This window comes from Ranitomeya variabilis, chromosome 5 (genome assembly GCF_051348905.1).
Source record: "Ranitomeya variabilis isolate aRanVar5 chromosome 5, aRanVar5.hap1, whole genome shotgun sequence".
NCBI lineage: Eukaryota > Metazoa > Chordata > Amphibia > Anura > Dendrobatidae > Ranitomeya > Ranitomeya variabilis.
The window spans coordinates 49,411,127-49,433,062 of record NC_135236.1 but is presented as its reverse complement, the minus strand read 5'-3'; the positions used below and the strand labels follow the sequence as shown (position 1 = coordinate 49,433,062).

The window sequence follows — 21,936 nt, the reverse complement described above, 5'->3', positions numbered from 1 at the left end:
GGATCAGCAAGTTATCTTCCATCCATAGGGGATGTTAATTTTAGATCCCTTTAAGGCCAAAAAATGTCTCACCACTAAAGACTTAATTAATCATGTCGCCTACACCACAAAACCCCATATACAGTAGAGTGATGGGCCCTTAGGGTGGGTTATCACTGCAAATGGGGGCACACAGCTCCAGAAAAAGAGCAGGAACAAACAGCTCAAAGGCGCAGCCATGATTCCAGCTCCCAAAATGAAAGTAGCGTTTTTATTGGCCGCCTAAAAATCCCCCTCTCTTACATCATCCCACCAGTTTCCTTTTTATTTTTTTGCAAGTGCCCAAAACAAAGATGGCGGCCCTCAGACAGTCACGTGCTGCAGCGCAGTTGGCATGGCGGCATTTGAAATAGCCCCGGCTAAAGACGGCGGCCGGGAGGGGTCATAGTACAAGTGACTCCGCCCATCTGGAGGCAGTTTATTGGTTGCTTGTAAAGGTGCAAATGACGTCATCAGCCCGCGCTCTCTCTCTTTCTGTGTCTGCGCCGCCTGCGAGTCTCCTCCATCCCTGCGAGGTGAGCGGCACCGGGGGGAAGAGGAGAGGGAAGGGGCCGGCGGCGGCGGTAGAGGACGGGGGAGGACCGGCTGCGGGGCCGGGGTGAGGGTTAGTGCAGGCGAGAGCTACAGGTGGGAGCCGGCCGGGCCGGAGGAGTGATTTATGCGGAGGAGGAAACCAGAGTGCGCCACGGGATCCACTGATCGAGACGTGTGTGGCGGGCGGGGGCCGGGAGGTGTCCGGTGTGAGCACGGACTGTGATTCTAACACTCTGATCGGGTCTGTAAACTTCCCGGACCAATCATTTCACAGGATCTACTAGGGCAGAGTGTGGGATCTGCCAGGTCAGCGGGATCTACCGGGGCAGGTTGGGGGCAGCAGGATCTGCCGGGGCAGATTGGAGGGGCAGCGGCATCTGCTGGGGCAGATTGGGGGGGGGGGGGGCAGCGGGATCTGCTGGGGCAGATTGGGGGGGGGGGGGCAGCGGGATCTGCTGGGTTAGCAGGATCCACCGGGGCAGATGAGTTCAGATGAGTAAGGGGTCTGAGGTCCTCCCAGGTGGATCAGGGGTCATCTTGTGGAACAAAACCCTGAACCTTTCTAGACTGGATCTAAATCTGACCCTACACGTGAGATATTATCTGCAGACCTTTGGCTGATTTAAAGGGGCAGTGTCGGGATCACATCATTGGTTGCACTCTTGACAATTGGGGCTGAGCTTCCGGTCCGTACTGTGCGCTGTCCGATGCTGCGGTCACAGGCAGAATCCACTCTGCAGCATCAGAGGAGAGCGGATCTGGTGATCTTCAGAGTAGATCTTGAAAGAGTTGTTTTCATTGTCTTGGAGACTAGCCACCTCTGATAGATTGCAGAGGTAGCCGGTAACCTAGGCAACTGGCAGTAAATTAAACCTAAATATCTCTATTCTTTAGACTAGAGGATTATTAATAAGAGGTAGAAGCTGATTACTTTATGAGCACATTCCGATGTACCCACCTATGAAGATGGGACCCCTGTAATCGGATGTACTTACACCGACGTCTGTCTGATGCCCGTCGTAGTCCCAAACTTGAGATCAACGGCCGACGCTGCTGACCTGGATCTGCAGATAAAGATCTCCTGTCTACGGCCATATCCTGTGCACACACCCGGGGAGATCTGTGATCTGCAGGGAGAGGAGGAACCTCTGATATTTAGAGGAAATCAGTTACCAGGTTGTTAGCATGTAATCTGAGAACAGTAGGGGAATAGACCCTGATTCCAGCTATGTCACTCACTCGGCTGCTTGCTGTAGTTTTGATTGAAATCTGTTTTCTCTGTTGCAGATCTACGCCGCCCATACCACTGATTGGCACTTTCTGTGTACACTGTGCATAGGCAGAAAGCTGCCAGTCTGGTGTGGGCGGGGTTTTACAGAGATCATGAATATGGAGGACTACCTGGCAGCAGATTTACTGGTCCTCTAGTGATAATCTCCTGCTGATAAACAATGATTTTACCAAAACTACAGTAAGCAGCGAAGTACGTGACACATCCCTGTGAGCAGGGCAGACCCGTCACTTCATGTGTTTAGGGGGTCGTGACTCTTCGCTAGTGGATTGGGTAAGGGTAAGGGCAGATTTCAACTTGTTCAGTTCTGTCAGATGTGTCGGCAGCGTGCATCCCTCCCCCTATAGAGAACACGTGCACACCCCGCCACGCTGGTCATACATGTGTATGGGTGGGGTGCTCAGGAAAGACGGCTGTCAGCCAAGCGCTCACTGTGGTGGGGCTGATAAAAGTACTGGCACGAGGGGGGCTGTGACCACACGTGTATGTGAACCCCCCAGGGATGATGCACACCCTTAGCGCCATGGTGTCTGTATTTATACTGTCTGACCAGGGATCTCCAGACGCTGCCGTGTCCAGGCTCCTCGCTCTACAGGTTGGAGTGTGGAGACTGTAGGGGCCTTCAGCAGCAGAGTGTAATGCACAGTACCTGTTGGATTTACAGTGCAGCAGTGCCCCCAGCAGGCAGAGCGGCGGTACTGCATGTCTCTGAATATTGGCGATGATGAGTTTTCCTTTATGTCTTCTTGCAGCCTGTGGTTGTGAAGATGGACTGGCGTCCGGATGAGGAAGGATTACAGCAAGTCCTGCAGCTCTTAAAGGACTCTCAGTCCCCAGACACAGCCACACAGAGGGTGGTCCAGGACGTATCCTTCACATCACATGGTGACCAGTGTCCGCCGGCTTCTGCACGCTCGCGCTGCGTCTGGTCGCTGTATGGCGGCTCTTTCTGTGCGTCTCCCTTTATGCATTGCAGGGCAGCTCTTACTAGATGTGGGGGGCAGTGGCTGTGTAATATGAGGGGGTCTATATACCAGCACTCTGTCACAGCAGATGATCGCTCTCTTCTCCTCAACCGTCTCTCAGAAACTGAAGCAGCTGAATCAATATCCCGACTTCAACAATTATCTGATTTTTGTGCTGACACGGCTCAAGTCTGAAGGTGAGAGGGGGATTGTCGGGTGTATAAACTGCCATATCTGAGGGTGTGATTCCCCAGGTCACTGTGTAGGTGGGGTATCATCAGTGGAAATGTGGCATACTGGGGCTGCTATATGGGAAGGGGGTATGTCGCACTGGGTATAGTCTGTGGTTATGGGGGTATGATATATGCGGCAATGGGTGGGCACATGGCATAGCGTACTGGGTCGCTATAGCTGTGGATGCTCATCGGGCCATACTGGATAGATCATGCGGATGTGCCCACCGGCCATACTGGATGGATCATGCGATTGTGCCCGCTGTGCTGGGTGGATTGTGCAGATGAGTACTGTAGTGGGTAGATTAGCGTGGATGCCCCTGTCGTGCTGCACTGGTTGTATCGTGTGGATGCGTCTGCCGGGCTGTACTGGGTATATTAGCGAGGATGCACCTTCCGGGCCATACTAGTTGTATTGTGTGGATGCGCCTGCTGGGCAGTACTGGTTAGATCGTGTGGATGCTCCTGCCGGGCCTTACTGGTTGGATTGTGTGGATGCGCCCGCCGGGCCGTACTGGTTGGATTGTGTGGATGCACCCGCCGGGCCGTGCTGGTTGGATTGTGTGGATGCACCCGCCGTGCCATGCTGGTTGGATTGTGTAGATGCCCTTGCTTGGGCCGTATTGTGTAGGATCTGATTAGCCTCGTTTCCTTGCGCGCCGCACACGAGCCTCTGGGGTCACCGTCTAGCGGTGGGCGCAGTATAATAACCAGGGTCTCTATTACAGATGAGCCCACGCGCTCCCTGAGTGGTCTGATCCTGAAGAACAATGTGAAGGCTCATTACCAGAACTTTCCCCAGCCCGTGTCTGAATTCATAAAGCAGGAATGTCTGAACAGCATCGGAGACTCGTCCTCCCTCATCAGAGCCACCATCGGTGAGTGCAGCCGCAGAGGTCCCCGCTGTCGGCCCCTGGACATGATGCAGATCCGTATCCCTGACGTACAGTGAGGGCTCTTGTATTCATACTGTCTGATCCAGTGACCGTGTTATCACCCTACACACCTGTCCTCCGCACAAGCGTAACGCCTACCGTTAGCCACTGGGGGCGCTGTTTGCTTTTGACCCCAATTTGTTCACCATGTTGTATGTTTTCGTTGGTGTTTCCTCTGCAGGGATTCTCATCACCACCATAGCTTCAAAGGGAGAGCTGCAGACGTGGCCAGAACTACTACCTCAGCTCTGCAACCTGCTGAACTCGGAGGACTACAACACCTGCGAGGTGAGCGCCGATGGCTACGAGCCTCCCTGCACCATCCTGTTACATATACCGTGTGACTGGCCCGGGTCATGGCTGATCATCAGATATGCAGCGCTCTGTGACACTACAGCTCCCAGCAAACCCTGACAGTTCCCAGAATGCGGATCGGTGTATAATCCCAAAGACTTTGTCAGCAGTCATGCCGGGGGTCTCCGGACACCCTTTGATAGTGCTGCACAGGGCTTTTGGGGTCTGACCTCCACTGATCTGATATTTCTTCCTGTATTATTAGGGGGCGTTTGGCGCTCTTCAGAAAATCTGCGAGGATTCCTCCGAGCTCCTGGACAGCGACGCCCTGAACCGACCGCTGAACATCATGATCCCTAAATTTCTCCAGTTCTTCAAGCACTGCAGCCCCAAAATCAGGTCCTTCATACGACTGCGGTCAGTGTCCTAAAGCTGCCTCTAGTACCCACGGCTGACGCTCTTTCCTCCTGCCTCCAGGTCCCACGCCATCGCCTGTGTGAACCAGTTTATCACGGACCGGGCCCAGGCTCTCATGGATAATATCGACACGTTCATCGAGGTTTGTGTCCCTGCGGGGATCAGTGGCTGAGTCCTGGATCTCTCCCAGGTGTCACTGGACTGGTGAGACTAACAAAGCCCCTCTTCTCCTCAGCACCTTTTTGCACTTGCGGTGGATGAAGACCCCGAGGTCCGTAAGAACGTGTGCCGGGCGCTGGTCATGTTGCTGGAGGTGCGGATAGACCGGCTACTTCCTCACATGCACAGCATCATCCAGGTCTGTGATGGCCTCCTCCTCCTCCTCGGTCATGGTGGGTCAGAGCTGCTCTGCTCAGTCGTGTCCTCCTCTTCCTCCTCCAGTACATGCTGCAGCGGACGCAGGACAGTGACGAGAACGTGGCGCTGGAAGCCTGCGAGTTCTGGTTGACGCTGGCGGATCAGCCCATCTGTAAAGACGCTCTGTCCAGTCACCTGCTGCAGTGAGTACCCAGCATGGCTGCCCCCTTATATCTGGGGAGCAGGTCTATCCTTACACATCCAGGGCGACCCTATGAGGGAAGTGTCCCTGACATGATCCGGTTTCCGAATATTTAATTGGGTCCCTGATTTATTATTTGAGTCTGGAGAGAAACTCGCTGATAATGTGCCCCATATTAGAAGTCTGCATCCCCTCCTTCTGTACAGAGACCCTCATGGTGGAATGACTGGTAGCGGAGGTAGAAATCTGCGGTTTGTCTTGCAGGCTTATTCCCATCCTGGTGAACGGTATGAAGTACAATGAGATAGACATCATCCTCTTAAAGGTGAGTGCATCAAGTGCTGGACCTATGAAGAGCAGGGGCATGTCCAACCCATAACTTAATGGGTTAACCCAGAGCAAATGAGGCAGCTGCTAATTGCCCCATAATCAGTGGAGGGTTACTTCTCCACTCCACACACAGCAACCAGATTAGTGTCGTGGATCAGCGTCCTATCCCCAAAATGTAATATTCCAAGAAAAGCTTCCATGTCCTTGTTGAACTTTTTTAATGCATCAACCATTACAGCATTGTGTGGAAGAGAGTTCTGTAATATCACTGCTTGTACAGTAAAGAATCCATAGTATCACTGCTTGTACAGTAATGAATCCATAGAATCACTGCTCACAGTAAAGAATCCATAGTGTCACTGCTCGTACAGTAAAGAATTCATAGTATCACTGCTTGTACAGTAATGAATCCATAGAATCACTGCTCACAGTAAAGAATCCATAGTGTCACTGCTCGTACAGTAAAGAATCCATAGTATCACTGCTCGTACAGTAAAGAATCCATAGTATCACTGCTTGTACAGTAAAGAATCCATAGTATCACTGCTCACAGTAAAGAATCCATAGTGTCACTGCTCGTACAGTAAAGAATTCATAGTATCACTGCTTGTACAGTAATGAATCCATAGAATCACTGCTCACAGTAAAGAATCCATAGTGTCACTGCTCGTACAGTAAAGAATCCATAGTATCACTGCTCGTACAGTAAAGAATCCATAGTATCACTGCTCGTACAGTAAAGAATCCATAGTATCACTGCTCACAGTAAAGAATCCATAGTGTCACTGCTCGTACAGTAAAGAATTCATAGTGTCACTGCTTGTACAGTAATGAATCCATAGAATCACTGCTCACAGTAAAGAATCCATAGTGTCACTGCTCGTACAGTAAAGAATCCATAGTATCACTGCTCGTACAGTAAAGAATCCATAGTATCACTGCTCGTACAGTAATGAATCCATAGAATCACTGCTCACAGTAAAGAATCCATAGTGTCACTGCTCGTACAGTAAAGAATCCATAGTATCACTGCTCGTACAGTAAAGAATCCATAGTATCACTGCTCACAGTAAAGAATCCATAGTGTCACTGCTCGTACAGTAAAGAATCCATAGTGTCACTGCTCGTACAGTAAAGAATCCATAGTATCACTGCTCGTACAGTAAAGAATCCATAGTATCACTGCTCGTACAGTAAAGAATCCATAGTGTCACTGCTCGTACAGTAAAGAATCCATAGTGTCACTGCTCGTACAGTAAAGAATCCATAGTATCACTGCTCGTACAGTAAAGAATCCATAGTATCACTGCTCACAGTAAAGAATCCATAGTGTCACTGTTTGTACAGTAAAGAATCCATAGGTTGTATGGTAAAGAGTCCATAGTATCACTGCTTTTACTGTAAAGAATCCATAGTATCACTGCTTGTACGGTGAAGGGTCCCGAGTGTGTCTGCTCTCACAGTAAATAATCGGCGTCTGTGATGATGCCTCATTGCTGTCGCAGGCCCTGGTGTAATCTCATTATACAGCTCTGTCCCCTCATATATTTGTATATTGTAATAAGACGCCCCCAAGTCTTCATCGTCCTAACCTGAATGCCCCCAGTGTGATCCCCCGTCTCCTGCAGGCAGCCGGTGAGTGCAGGGGGTTTATTATTTATAAAGCGGATGTGTATAAGTAGATGGGCTGTGATTTGTAGTGCTGGGTGGGGGGCCGCGTCTCTGGAGATGATGATGATACATATACCATGAAATCTATATGATGTCTTGTATTCATACTGCCTGATCCAGAGAGCTGTCCTCACGTTGCGCTGTATGGAGGGTCCGATATACCATCCCCCCTGTTATACAAGCTCATATACGTAACATATTATATCTCTGTCCCTTCCTCCATGTAATAAGACGCCCCTAAGTCTTCATCTTCCCAACCTGAATCCCCCTGGTGTGCTCCCCCGTCTCCTGCAGTCAGCCATTCCCGTTATAACCCTGACCGCTCTTCTCCGCTCAGCGATGTCCTTATACATCGGAGACCAAGAGTGTGCCCAGTATAAGTGTGTACGGAGACCGTACTGCGTCCTCCTCCTGAGCCTCTAATCCTTCCCAGGACTTCCTTGGCCTCGGCAGCAGCTGCCTGACACCGGTCACCGCTTCACTGTCCTCAGTATTGTGGCTTTTCCCAGGTAATAATCTGTTCTGTCTCCCCAGGGGGATGTGGAGGAGGATGAGACCGTCCCAGACAGCGAGCAGGACATTAAGCCGCGGTTCCACAAGTCTCGCACTGTGACCCTACAACATGAGGAAGAGCGCGTTGAAGGAGAGGACGATGGCGACGATGAAGATGATGACGATGATACGTTGTCTGACTGGAATTTAAGTATGTACCGCTCCTGCATAAGGCTCTTTACATTAGGACCCTCCAGAAGTGATGCAGATACATCATCCCCTGAGTTACACTGAGGGTCTCCTGTATTCATACTGTCTGATCGGAGGGCCTGGCCTCGCGCTCTGGGCCTGGCCTGGCCTCGCGCTCTGGGCCTGGCCTGGGCCTCGCGCTCTGGGCCTGGCCTGGGCCTCGCGCTCTGGGCCTGGCCTGGGCCTCGCGCTCTGGGCCTGGCCTGGGCCTCGCGCTCTGGGCCTGGCCTGGGCCTCGCGCTCTGGGCCTGGCCTGGGCCTCGCGCTCTGGGCCTCGCGCTCTGGGCCTGGCCTGGGCCTCGCGCTCTGGGCCTGGCCTGGGCCTCGCGCTCTGGGCCTGGCCTGGGCCTCGCGCTCTGGGCCTGGCCTGGGCCTCGCGCTCTGGGCCTGGCCTGGGCCTCGCGCTCTGGGCCTGGCCTGGGCCTCGCGCTCTGGGCCTGGCCTGGGCCTCGCGCTCTGGGCCTGGCCTGGGCCTCGCGCTCTGGGCCTGGCCTGGGCCTCGCGCTCTGGGCCTGGCCTGGGCCTCGCGCTCTGGGCCGGGCTTGGCCTGGCCTGGCCTGGCCTGGCCTGGGCCTCATGCTTCGGCCTCTCAGTAACAGAACATTGTGTTGTTTTTTTTTCAGGGAAGTGTTCGGCTGCTGCCCTGGACGTCCTGGCTAATGTTTTCCGTGAAGAACTTCTTCCTCACCTTCTCCCGCTTCTGAAGGACTTGCTGTTCCACCCTGAATGGGTGATAAAGGAGTCCGGTATCCTGGTGCTCGGGGCCATTGCTGAAGGTAGCTCTCCTCATGTACTTTGGTTGTAAGGTGCTGTTTTAACCCCTGACATACTGAGTAGTCCATGTTCTGGTTGGCTGCAGGCTGCATGCAGGGCATGGTCCCCTACCTGCCAGAGCTGATTCCTCACCTCATCCAGTGCCTGTCTGATAAGAAGGCTTTGGTGCGCTCCATCGCCTGCTGGACCCTGAGCCGATATGCCCACTGGGTGGTCAGCCAGCCCCCCGATCTTTATCTGAAGCCCCTTATGACTGAGCTACTGAAACGAATCCTGGACAGCAACAAGCGAGTGCAGGAAGCAGCGTGCAGGTAACGATGGCCGAAGGGAGCGGTCGTCTTATAAGACCTCCATATAATGCTGAGGTTACATGGTGTGCTCCAGTGCATGCTGGGAGATGTAGTGTGTGGTCTTGGAGGATAATCTACATCCTCCATATTAGTCTCTGGACTACCAGGGCTACAGGGTGAAATTTTGGATACTACCATTTAAACTCTGAATACAGCTTTGGATGTGACTGGAGTAATAAAGGGGTGAAGTCAGAAGACTGGGAATGGGTCGCAGGTTTATTCCCATCTGGGCAGGCGATAGCATATTGTTAGAATATCTCATGGACCCTCACTAAATCTGAGCATGTGATGCGCAAGGGGCCGCTCCTTGTCTTCTGCCACGTGGCACTAGCCACAGTTGTGGCCCCCTTATTGTCAAACTTGGAGAGCGTACCAAAGGTTAGACCCCCGCCCTATCATTACGTGAGGGCCATGGATGAGCGGATTAGTCGGCACACAAGGATGAAGTTGTGCCGGGCCTATGCGTCAGAAGTCATCCTGGGAGGTTTGCAGGGATCTCGTCCGGCGGCCATGGACTACTGCTGTGGCCACCTGACCAGGTTCCTACCAGTCGCTTCTCCCCTCTCTAGTGATGGCTTATCCTAATAAAATAATCTGACAACTTTCTCCCCAAACTGTCCTAGATTCTCTCCCACGCCCCTTTTAGTATTTGGCATTGTGGCTGATAGAGGGGAGCAGTAGCTTGCGTTGGACTGAATCTTCCTGCTGAGATACCGATGAGCCGTTTCTCTCCTAGTGCGTTTGCTACCCTGGAGGAAGAAGCCTGCACCGAGCTCGTTCCGTACCTGAGCTTTATCCTGGACACTTTGGTTTTTGCCTTTGGAAAATACCAGCACAAGAATCTCCTCATCCTGTACGACGCCATCGGGACCCTGGCCGACTCGGTGGGGCACCATCTAAACCAGCCGGTGAGTGCAGGGGGTTTATTATTTATAACGGGGATGTATATAAGTAGATGGGCTGTGATTTGTAGTGCTGGGTGGGGGGCCGCGTCTCTGGAGATGATGATGATACATGTAACATGAAATCTATATGATGTCTTGTATTCATACTGCCTGATCCAGAGATCCGTCCTCACGCTGCGCTGTATGGAGGGTCCAATATACCATCCCCCCGTTATACACGCTCATATAATATCATATCTCTTTCCCTCCCCCATGGGTTCAGGAGTACATTCAGAAACTAATGCCCCCTCTGATCCAGAAGTGGAACGAGCTGAAAGATGAGGATAAGGACCTATTCCCACTACTGGAGGTGAGGATCGCTCCGTATGGATTGGGTGGTCCCACGTGTTGGGATCTTGTATTCATACTGGCTGACCCTCGGTGCCTGGCACAGGGTATAATCGTCAGCAGGTGCCACTCGCCCGACTGTAACCAAGTGTTTTCCTCTAGTGCTTGTCCTCCATCGCAACCGCCCTGCAGAGCGGATTCCTCCCGTACTGTGAGCCGGTGTATCAGCGCTGTGTCACGCTGGTGCAGAAGACCCTCGCTCAAGCCATGGTGAGTGCATGTAACCCCCCATCGTGCCTACATGACGTTAACCACTTCCTGCGCCTTAGAGTAATAATTTGATGAGATTGTCGGCACTGCCATGGATGTCAGGATGTGAGGCGTTACCTCTGTACCCCCACGTTTCACGGCGTCACCTCTGTACCCCCATCTTTCACGGCGTCACCTCTGTACCCCCACGTTTCACGGCGTCACCTCTGTACCCCCACGTTTCACAGCGTCACCTCTGTACCCCCATCTGTCACGGCGTCACCTCTGTACCCCCATGTTTCACGGCGTCACTTCTGTACCCCCATGTTTCACGGCGTCACTTCTGTACCCCCATGTTTCACGGCGTCACCTCTGTACCCCCACGTTTCACGGCGTCACCTCTGTACCCCCATCTTTAACGGCGTCACCTCTGTACCCCCACGTTTCACGGCGTCACCTCTATATCCTCGTTTTTCACGGCGTCACCTCTGTACCCCCATCTTTCACTGCGTTACCTCTGTACCTCCATGTTTCACGGCGTCACCTCTGTACCCCCACGTTTCACGGCGTCACCTCTGTACTCTCACGTTTCACGGCGTCGCCTCTGTACCCCCACGTTTCTCGGCATCGCCTCTGTATCCCCACGTTTCACGGCGTCACCTCTGTACCCCCACGTTTCACGGTGTCACCTCTGTACCCCCACGTTTCACGGCGTCACCTCTGTACCCCCACGTTTCACGGCGTCACCTCTGTATCCTCATGTTTCACGGCGTCGCCTCTGTACCCCCATGTTTCACAGCGTCACCTCTGTACCCCCACGTTTCACGGCGTCACCTCTGTATCCTCATGTTTCACGGCGTCGCCTCTGTACTCTCACGTTTCACGGCGTCGCCTCTGTACCCCCACGTTTCACGGCATCCCCTCTGTACCCCCACGTTTCACGGTGTCACCTCTGTACTCCGTCTCCACAACTGCCGTGATTGGAAGACTCTCCTGATCCCAGGACACTGATTGTTAAGAGCGGGACACATACTGCATGATGTCCGCCCCCATCATCCAGACGTTTCCTGCTGCTATGTATTGTGCTGATCCGTTTTCTGCCCGGCAGATGTACAGTCAGCATCCGGACCAGTACGAGGCTCCCGATAAAGACTTCATGATCGTGGCCTTGGATCTTCTCAGCGGGCTGGCGGAGGGGCTCGGGGGCCACGTGGAGCAGTTAGTAGCCAGAAGCAACATTATGACCCTCTTGTTCCAGTGCATGCAGGTGAGGGCTGTGGCTTTGCCCTTGGTAAATCATGAGCCCCTTGGGGACACGGACCGTGTTCTGAGGCTTCTCTCCTTTTACTTGTAGGACATCATGCCGGAGGTTCGGCAAAGCTCCTTCGCTCTCCTGGGCGACCTGACGAAGGCTTGTTTCTTGCATGTGAAACCTTGTATCTGTAAGTAATTTTATTGTATTTTATATGAGCAGGAAGGGGTTAAGGCCGCTCCACGATTACCTGGTACACATACATATATATCTTGATGTCTTGCGGAGGGGGCACGGGCTGAACCCACACCGCACAAGGCAGATTTTGGCTGCCTTATACATCCAGTCCCTGCTTCTGCCAGCAGCGATTGGAGCCAGATCTGATCGCTGCTTTTCAACCCCATAAATGCTACGGTCAATCGCTGATACCATAATTTTAAAGGGATCCTGTCAGGTGATACATGCTGCTCAAACCATGGTCAACATGAATCAGATCCTAACTTCACCTTTGCACTTCGGGGTTAAACGTAGTTTAAAGATCTGGCCAAGGACCATAGGATGAGACGAGACTAGTCCGACGCCAACCCTGGCCTGTTTCTCTAGCGGATTGACAGGTCTTTTCCATGTGTGTACATAGAGAAACCTGTCCCCCATCTGGAGCGGCACTGGGAGATGGGGCCCAGGGTGGCACTGGACTAGTCTCGTCTCCATGGTCCTCCAGTAATTGCGTCTATAGTCCCCGCTGGACTATAGAAATGAGTGTTTCAGAGAAAAACATACCTGGCTGCAATCGTGTAGTTTAGGCTCTGATTGTGCCGCCTGTGGTTTGGGCAGCATGAATCGAGTCACACTTTCCACTGAATTGGAGGTTCAAGTCCCCCTATGGGGACTAATAAACAATATTAAAAATAAAATGGTAAAGTTCCCTATTATTTTCTTTACAGCGGAGTTTATGCCAATTCTTGGTACCAATTTAAACCCGGAGTTCATATCTGTGTGTAATAATGCCACGTGGGCCATCGGGGAGATCTGCATGCAGATGGGTGAGTATATATGTAGTTCTACTCCTGATGTCTGTATACAGGGCCGAGCCCATCTCTGTGTACGGGCTGCCCCTGCCGGCAATGTCTGACCTCCCTGCTCTCTGCCAGGGGCCGAGATGCAGCCGTACGTTCCCATGGTCCTGAATAACCTGGTAGAAATCATCAACCGGCCGAATACGCCCAAGACGCTACTCGAAAACACAGGTCAGTGGCATCCTGATATTTTCTGCTCCAGCTCAGTCGTCTAAGTGAGTGCCAGCCGACGGACCCTCAACTGAGTGGGCTCTCATAGCATGTAAAGGGTTAATGTGCGTAGTTATACATCCACAGGAGCTCGTGACACCCCTTGCCTCAGTCACAGCCTCCTCTTCTTCCAGAATACACAGGAATCCATCTTACATTACCTCTATATAATAACATAGGCGTAACATGGCAGCAGCACACGCCTCCCGGGGTCTCCATGATGAACACTTCTGATCTCCCCCACATAATGGGATCTCCCAGCCCAAAAACAGGAAGTCTCATCCAGTTGTCGGAACGTGCAGCAGTGGAGAGCCGACAACTTCCATCATTGTGCTTTGTTTATGGGCCACGGCTGGTAGCACCAAATTACACATGAACGTTTTTATAGTTACATATATGAAAGTTTTATATTTGGGTCTCCTTTTGCTTCATGAAGCTTTCCAGGAGGTGATGGAATAGGGTAATATGTTCTTCCATAAAGGGAAAAAAAGAAAAAAAAAGTGCCATTTAATTCCTAAATGTTTTACTGAAATACGCCTGACTCGCGCTGCAGCCGTGCTCAATCAGCTTTGGCGCTGCCGCCGCTCGTGAAAGGTTGTACATAATAAAAGCGAGTCACCGAGTGACACAGGAGGACAGGGGAACCTGCCCGCGAGGGCTCACAGTATACAAGGGCTGGCTGAGGGCAGAGCTGGTCCATGAATCCTGGGACTTTCCGGACCCTTTGTGCTCCTCCAGCGCCTCATGTTATCCCCCTTCTCTCCCAGCGATCACCATTGGCCGCCTCGGCTGTGTCTGTCCCCAGGAGGTCGCCCCCATGCTGCAGCAGTTCATCCGGCCCTGGTGAGTTGTGGGCTCTCGTTCCCCGTCCTGATCTGTAGCTGAAGGTTATTTGGGATTTTCCTCACCATGTTCCCATGTAACAGGTGCACGTCCCTCCGTAATATCCGCGATAATGAGGAGAAGGACTCGGCCTTCAGAGGGATCTGCATAATGATCGGCGTGAACCCTGGAGGGGTAGTGCAGGTACGGGGGACACGCTGGGGTCTCTTATAGGGTGGCTCTCTCCTGCACTGTCTTCACATTCTTCTCCTTATCTTGCAGGATTTCATCTTTTTCTGCGACGCTGTGGCCTCCTGGGTGAGCCCCAAGGATGATCTGAGAGACATGTTCTATAAGGTCAGTCTGGGGGTGACTGGAGCGTGTGCACGGGTCCCACCATACGCCCTCCGAAGACCGGTGGTCTGCACTGAGGAGGGTCAGGGTCTCATGTTGGGCTCCATACGCAGCGCACTTTTACCTCATGATTAGCACTTGTGCAAGGAAAGCCCCCGGCTATGGGGTTACACAAGCCTGACTGATTGCTGACAACTTGCTTGGGTTTGGTAGATATAAAGAGCGTTTACCGTCCTAAAAGTGATGACCTGTCGTTAAGATAATCCATAGTCTTATGAGCAATGGGGGTCGGAGTTTTGAAACTGTCGACAGCAACGATCTAACATGCACTGCTGCTCAAGTCAGACAAAAGTGCTCCGAACTGCGGATCGGTGGGTCTCGAAGGAAAGACCCTCGCAGATCTGGAAGTTAGTACCTGTCCTGTGGATAGGCGATAACTTTTGGTTACCAGAACACCGCTTTTAATTTGGCTTTCTAGGGCATCAATACTTGTGGAATGTTCCTAGGTGAGAGCAGAGACTAAAGTCCGAGAGAAACCTAAAGGGAACCTGTCAGGGTATACACACCGTGCCTGACCGCTGCGATCGCTAATCAGGGTGTTCACTCTGAAATTAGGAGCAGGGGTCAAGGTGATTGAGAGGACTAGTTCCAGAAGAGACCCACCCCATCCCCGCTGACTCTTCCTCTCCCCGCTGACTCTTCCTCTCCCCGCTGACTCTTCCTCTCCCCGCTGACTCTTCCTCTCCCCGCTGACTCTTCCTCTCCCCGCTGACTCTTCCTCTCCCCGCTGACTCTTCCTCTCCCCGCTGACTCTTCCTCTCCCCGCTGACTCTTCCTCTCCCCGCTGACTCTTCCTCTCCCCGCTGACTCTTCCTCTCCCCGCTGACTCTTCCTCTCCCCGCTGACTCTTCCTCTCCCCGCTGACTCTTCCTCTCCCCGCTGACTCTTCCTCTCCCCGCTGACTCTTCCTCTCCCCGCTGACTCTTCCTCTCCCCGCTGACTCTTCCTCTCCCCGCTGACTCTTCCTCTCCCCGCTGACTTCTACCTGTCCCACGCAGCTACATTGACAGGGAGAGATGTTAATCCATGCAGACCCTGGCAGCGGAGACCGAGCCTCGTCACCAGTCCTCTCCATTCCTGACTTGGAACACTGCAGCATTTCGGAGCGTTGCTGCGCGCTGATTTCAGTGGTTCACGTGGCAGGTTCCCTTTAAGGGAGGAGAGGGATCGAGAGCGGACCCCGGCAGACATGCTCATATTCCACCTGATCGATTCTGTCACCTTCTGTCTTACAGATTTTGCACGGTTTTAAGGAACAGGTCGGGGAGGATAATTGGACGCAGTTCTCTGAGCAGTTTCCTCCTCTGCTGAAGGAGCGACTGGCCGCGTTCTATGGGGTGTAATGTGATCATGGGCAAATCTACACATACCCAGCGTGGGAGGTAACGGGCGGAGGGTGTGTGTGTGTGTGTGTGTGTGTGGCGGGTGGGTGTGTCACGGGTGGGCGGAGGGGGGTGTGTGTGTGTGTGTGTGTGTGTGTGTGTGTGTGTGGCGGGTGGGTGTGTGTGGTGGGTGTGTGTGTGTGTGTGTGTGTGTGGCGGGTGGGTGTGTGTGTGTGTGTGGCGGGTGGGTGTGTGTGTGTGTGTGGCGGGTGGGTGTGTGTGTGTGTGTGGCGGGTGGGTGTGTGTGTGTGTGTGTGGCGGGTGGGTGGGTGTGTGTGTGTGTGGCGGGTGGGTGTGTGTGTGTGTGGCGGGTGGGTGGGTGTGGGTGTGTGTGTGTGTGGCGGGTGGGTGTGTGTGTGTGTGTGTGGCGGGTGGGTGGGTGTGTGTGTGGCGGGTGGGTGGGTGTGTGTGTGGCGGGTGGGTGTGTGTGTGTGTGTGTGTGGTGTGTGTGTGTGTGGCGGGTGGGTGTGTGTGTGGGTGTGTGTGTGTGTGTGTGTGTGTGTGGCGGGTGGGTGGGTGTGTGTGTGGCGGGTGGGTGGGTGTGGCGGGTGGGTGGGTGTGTGTGTGGCGGGTGGGTGTGTGTGGCGGGTGGGTGTGTGTGTGTGTGTCGGGTGGGTGTGTGTGTGTCGGGTGGGTGTGTGTGTGTGTGTGTGGCGGGTGGGTGGGTGTGTGTGTGTGTGTGTGGCGGGTGGGTGGGTGTGTGTGTGTGTGTGTGTGTGTGTGTGTGTGTGGCGGGTGGGTGTGTGTGTGTGGCGGGTGGGTGTGTGTGTGTGGTGGGTGTGTGTGGCGGGTGTGTGTGTGTGTGTGTGGCGGGTGGGTGTGTGTGTGTGTGTGTGGCGGGTGGGTGTGTCACGGGTGGGCGGAGGGGTGTGTGTGTGTGTGGCGGGTGTGTGTGTGTGTGTGTGGCGGGTGGGTGTGTGTGTGGCGGGTGGGTGTGTGTGTGTGGCGGGTGGGTGTGTGTGTGGCGGGTGGGTGTGTGTGTGTGTGTGTGTGTGTGTGTGTGTGGCGGGTGGGTGTGTGTGTGTGTGTGGCGGGTGGGTGGGTGGGTGGGTGTGTGTGTGTGTGTGTGTGGCGGGTGGGTGTGTGTGTGTGTGTGGCGGGTGGGTGTGTGTGTGTGTGTGTGTGGCGGGTGGGTGTGTGTGTGTGTGGCGGGTGGGTGTGTGTGTGTGTGGCGGGTGGGTGTGTGTGTGTGTGTGTGTGTGTGGCGGGTGTGTGTGTGTGTGTGTGTGTGTGTGTGTGTGTGTGTGGCGGGTGTGTGGGTGTGTGTGGCGGGTGGGTGGGTGTGTGTGTGTGTGTGTGTGGCGGGTGGGTGGGTGTGTGTGTGGCGGGTGGGTGTGTGTGTGTGTGTGTGTGGCGGGTGGGTGTGGGTGTGGGTGTGTGTGTGTGTGTGGCGGGTGGGTGTGTGTGTGTGTGTGGCGGGTGGGTGTGTGTGTGTGTGTGTGGCGGGTGGGTGTGTGTGTGTGTGTGTGTGTGGCGGGTGGGTGTGTGTGTGTGTGTGTGTGTGGCGGGTGGGTGTGTGTGTGTGGCGGGTGGGTGTGTGTGTGTGTGTGTGTGTGTGGCGGGTGGGTGTGTGTGTGTGTGTGTGTGTGTGTGTGTGTGGCGGGTGGGTGTGTGTGTGGCGGGTGGGTGTGTGTGTGGCGGGTGGGTGTGTGTGTGTGGGTGTGGCGGGTGGGTGTGTGTGTGTGTGTGGCGGGTGTGTGCGCGTGTGCGTATGCGTGTGCTGCGGCCATTGCTGGAATACGCTGTGCCTATCTCGCGGTCCTTCTCTTCCTCCAGGTTCCTGTTAGGTCCATGAGGTCATTGGGATTGGTGTCCTACACCCCACACATCCAGTCTTTAGCGGGGTTTCAGGGAACCGTGTCCTGGGTCAGCGACATCCCTCCATTCCAGACTCCTTCCACCCGACTCCCAAGACACCTCAGCGGAGAACAGCAGGATGCGAACACTACGCCGCCCTCCCGCCATCGGAGATCTTCTTTTTTTAATTATTTCTTTTCTAGTAACAGAGCATGATGGGGGGAGTTGTCTTAGGATGAGATGTTAACCCTTGTAGGGTGGGGGGTGGAGGAGCTGGTCCCACGTCCGGGCAGGAGGGTTAGACTATAGAGCGGGAGGGAGGAAGGGGAGCTACGGCAATAGACAGTTCGGAGCAGGTTAGGGGTCAAACATGAAACAATAAAATGGCAAAGCCGAATCCAGTCACCGCAGAGTAGGGTTGTCACCACAGCCGGGAAGGTCGGCCATCATCACAAGGCCCAGGATCAGGCGGAGGAAGAGATCGTAAAGCCACGAGCTTGTCAATCTAGTTTTTTTCTTTTTTCTTTGCGTCTTACTACTTTTGCTCCCTTGCTAATTTGCACAAGAGGTTAATGGTTCACTACAAGTTCTCAGTTTTCGACAGCCTTTATGGTTACGGCAGGAAGAGTCTCAGACGGGTTGAGGTTTCCTCATTTATTTATTTTTTTTATGCTTTATCGTAAATCATTTCCAAGCGGGTGAAAGACTGCTGCAAAGTTCGGACCGGCCCTTTAATGGAACAGGTGCTTGTGCAAAAAGCGAGTAGGGGGCCACCTAGTGGGCAAAAATGAATTCTATCTTCCGGTGCAAAGTCAGATGCTTAATGGGATAATGGCAAATTAATATTTTCATTGGAGGTTTCGATCATTAATCATAGATCGCGCCGGACCCTTGGACGTGACGTCGCTGTCAGAGGGGGCTTCAGATTAATGGGCATTAGCAATAAGGAGAGCAGTAAAGGGTTTCTATGTAGGACTAGACGGCCAGCGCTGTGATCCCCTTGCTGCTCACACTGGGGCCTGTAGGAGGCAGCGCTTTGCATTTATCATAATTGTGAGAAAAGGTCACTATCCATAAATGTAGGGGTGCACTGTGGCAATTGTGCCCCCCGATAATGGCACTCCGAGCTTTTTACCGAAGTGTATGGCGCGGTTTAACCCCTAGTTGGATAAGGGTAGACGCCATTTATCTGTTTACTAGTTATTCAATGTCGACTCTTGCGCCCCCAGTACTAGGCGGTCCATCGAGGTCTTTGGCGAGGAAGCAGATGCCACCACCACCACTAAAAATCTAAAATGTGACCAATTTGCCCCCTCCTCAGTGTTTGCAAGAGGACAAGTCATGTCTGATCCTCCGTCAAGGTCTTATAAAAATGTGATTGGGCTGATTGCTTTGCTCTGCCCCATCATGCATGGTGCATCAGGTCACATTCCAAATGGTAGTCGGCTCCAGGTCTGACACAGGTGAGGCAGCAGCGGGCACCATGTCGGCTTCTTACCCGGCGCAGGGAGCAATAGAGGGTACTTGTTAAGGGCAAAGTCTCCATTCCCCCCCACTTCTGCATTTTAGAGCGTGGCGTGAACTAACCCCGATGTGGGAAGGGTCAGACGGTCTGCGACCAACATTCCAGTTTACAAACCGACAGAAAACGTGTATATATATATATGTATTTTATATATATGATAGAGATTTGTAGCCATTTCCAGCAGATGGAGGAGAAGAAGAAAGGTCCTGAGACTCGACTGACACTGTGAAAAGGGAGGCGAGCATGTAACGTGGCTTTAGGCTTGGTCTAGGGAAGGGTTAAACCTGCAGGGGAGAAGGGGGCCAGGGAGGGAGGGGGACAGTTCTCATAGGTAGAGCAGGGCTTAGATGGCGTCCTGGTACGTGTCGTGAAGTGTGAGCTCCTGGGCCGAGGGGTCATTAGCATCCTCCCTTCCTGTTTTGTATAGTAGGGCACACCACTAGGCTCCAGGCGAATTCTGGGACTGTATATTGGTATTTGTGATGTAATGTTTCCTATGGTAAAACTGCAGTGTATTTAGTGTAAAGCCGTCTGCTTGCACCTTTGCTCAGATGAGAATTATATTCTCATTTTATGTATATTTTTTTTTTTCTTTTTTTTTTTTTTTTTTCTTTAACTAAAATGCAGTTTTTTTTTGTGACTCTACTCGTCTACTGTCATGTTATTTGTACGGATGGGACGGAGGGTTAGTATCGGTAGTGCCAGTGCACGGATCCCGTACAAGATGGAGGGTAGATCCTGCTCCAGTGCAGAAAAAAGTAAGAAAAAAAAAATCAAGTTAATTCCAATTTCAAGAGATAAGATAAACACGCTAATAAGCAACACATAATACAAGTGGCACGATACGTATAGCGACCCCATGGGGTCGGTAGCGGACGGTACAACAACCAGGATGGAAAAGGGAGGAAGGCCCTATCAATAGGGAAAAAAAGGAATGGTCCACTCATTCTCAAACCTGAGCCTGTCCCTGCACTCCCCTAACGCTCTAAGTGGGTCCTTCCCCCCACCAACAGAGTGGAACCAGAGCTGCAACGAATCCAAAAATGGATTGTGACAACAAGGTCTACATATAATGAATATGAAAAAGTGAAAAAACAGCAGGGTCATTAAAAATGGACAGAATGGCAAATCTATGGTGGTTCTCAAATGTAAGGAGAAGCAACAATGAATCTCCTCAGGAAAGTAAAGCGGCGCTCACCATGTGGAGCAAAATTGCCTCTTTAGTAAAACCCCAGTCAGACGCTGTATGAATCGGACCGCGGTGCACAGACTGGCCGGCGGCACTCCCCACCTGAGCTGGACAGCTTTGTATATTTCCATGCAGCTGTCCTGTTCGGATAAGCAGAGCCGTCGGCCCATCCGTCTGCTGCGTTATGATCTCTGCCCAATTTTTGCGAACGTCTGACTGTGCTCTTTAAAAAAAAAAAAACACGCGGGAGGGATGAGTGTTTGCAAGGGCAGCACCACCTCATATATGTCATCATGCACACCACAAGTTGGAGAAATACATATTAAGGGCTCATTCACACAAGCATATGAAAAATCGTTCAGTTTCATCTAGAAAAGAGGATTTTTTTTCCTCCTCACTTCTCTCCGTGTACAATCCGCTTCTTACAGCGGCAGCTATTAACCATTTACAGTTTCCGATGGGTCCGTAAAAATCAATGTTTTACTGTGCGCCATTCTTTTTTTTTCAACTCACCCATAGACTTGAATGGACGAGCCTCATCTGATTTTTGGAAGAAACTAGCACATGCTGCTATTTTTACGTTGTTATTATTATTGCTAGCCTTCAGTTACTCTGTGTGACTCCTCACACCGCACACTGTCAGGATTCTTTGGCACCAGGAGTGGGCAGGCTCATGACCACAAGTATGTGATGTGCAGACTTCCCGCCATATTCTGACTAGACGTGTCCGGCCTCCCTCAACACGATACATCTAGTTGGCATGTGACTGCATTTATGCAAATCCCATACTTTAAGTCACTTGTCCACCCGGTCCTCTCTTTGGCTTTTATAAGGTGTGTCTCGTTTAGCCAGTGGTCTGATTTGCAGATATTTGAGCCGGGATTTGGCAGTACTTACGGCACCAGTGCTGTGTATGAATGGGCTGGCTGAGATCATCTAGGTAGCCCAGCCAGCCCCCTTCTATGTATGCATCATGCGTGTCTAGAGTGCCCACTGCACCCTTTGGTTCTTGGGTTGTGTCAGAACTCTGGAAGTGAGAGAAGAAGATCCGGAAAGCTGTAATAACTGATGCACAGTAGTAAGTTGTATTTTATATATTTAAGGTTGTGCTCAAACATTTGTTTCACAGAACAAGGAATAGAACGTGATGTTAATGCCCAGAGTGGGGTCTCCTGACCTCAACTCATCATCCCCCTATCCTGGGAACAGACCATAATTTCTGGACAGGCCATGGTTCTCCTGACCTAACCTCACCAGCCTCGCGGATGTGGATGCAGCTAGTCCAGAAGTATGGGCCATAAAACATGGGCCTGTGAGTGTCCTAAATATGCAACCAATTTATGCCCAACATATAGTATGAAATGGTATTACCGCAGAATGAATTTATAGGTCAATAATATGGTGGTATAGTTTATGACAAAAATAACTAATAGTTCTGTCCAATGGGTTACTTTAACATAAAAGGACAACACATCCCTGTCTGGGGTGGTGAACACGTGCACATAGCGAAACTTGGGTATTGGAAGGTCCCAGGACTAGACATGGCGCAGCAGTGACTACCGGTCAAGAAGAAGGACTAAGCAGTGACAACAGACCATGAAGGGCGACTAGGCATGGCACAGCAGTGACAACCGACCATGAAGGGCGACTAGGCA

At 52.4% G+C, this 21,936-nt stretch overlaps 1 protein-coding gene and 3 non-coding genes across 4 annotated transcripts; all 4 read left to right on the top strand.

The window, feature by feature from the left end:
- Nucleotides 1-402: 402 nt before the first annotated feature.
- On the top strand, nt 403-19,737 carry TNPO2 (transportin 2). The gene is made up of 25 exons (XM_077261876.1): nt 403-554; nt 2,617-2,730; nt 2,951-3,026; nt 3,791-3,940; nt 4,179-4,285; nt 4,557-4,690; nt 4,769-4,850; nt 4,944-5,066; nt 5,150-5,268; nt 5,532-5,592; nt 7,803-7,971; nt 8,633-8,785; nt 8,869-9,094; nt 9,870-10,041; nt 10,301-10,387; nt 10,528-10,635; nt 11,723-11,881; nt 11,969-12,056; nt 12,811-12,909; nt 13,018-13,113; nt 13,920-13,995; nt 14,079-14,178; nt 14,257-14,331; nt 15,624-15,770; nt 17,547-19,737. Exons 1-24 carry the CDS (start codon nt 483-485, stop codon nt 15,729-15,731), a joined length of 2,754 nt encoding a protein of 917 aa, XP_077117991.1. The 5' UTR covers nt 403-482; the 3' UTR covers nt 15,732-15,770; nt 17,547-19,737.
- Nucleotides 3,976-4,044, top strand: LOC143777277 (small nucleolar RNA SNORD41). The gene has a single exon (XR_013216072.1). It is a non-coding gene; the product is annotated as a small nucleolar RNA SNORD41 (small nucleolar RNA).
- On the top strand, nt 7,320-7,388 carry LOC143777282 (small nucleolar RNA SNORD41). Its single transcript, XR_013216074.1, has one exon. It is a non-coding gene; the product is annotated as a small nucleolar RNA SNORD41 (small nucleolar RNA).
- LOC143777280 (small nucleolar RNA SNORD41) lies at nt 10,129-10,197 on the top strand. The gene has a single exon (XR_013216073.1). It is a non-coding gene; the product is annotated as a small nucleolar RNA SNORD41 (small nucleolar RNA).
- Nucleotides 19,738-21,936: the final 2,199 nt, after the last annotated feature.

Bases quoted from the DNA above. Each gene is read 5' to 3' on its own strand.
- TNPO2 (XM_077261876.1), top strand. From the start codon at position 483: ATGACGTCATCAGCCCGCGCTCTCTCTCTTTCTGTGTCTGCGCCGCCT. The intron at 3,941-4,178 runs GTGAGTGCAGCC...TTTCCTCTGCAG, and splicing joins CCTCATCAGAGCCACCATCG to GGATTCTCATCACCACCATA. The intron at 11,882-11,968 runs GTGAGGGCTGTG...TTTTACTTGTAG, and splicing joins TCTTGTTCCAGTGCATGCAG to GACATCATGCCGGAGGTTCG.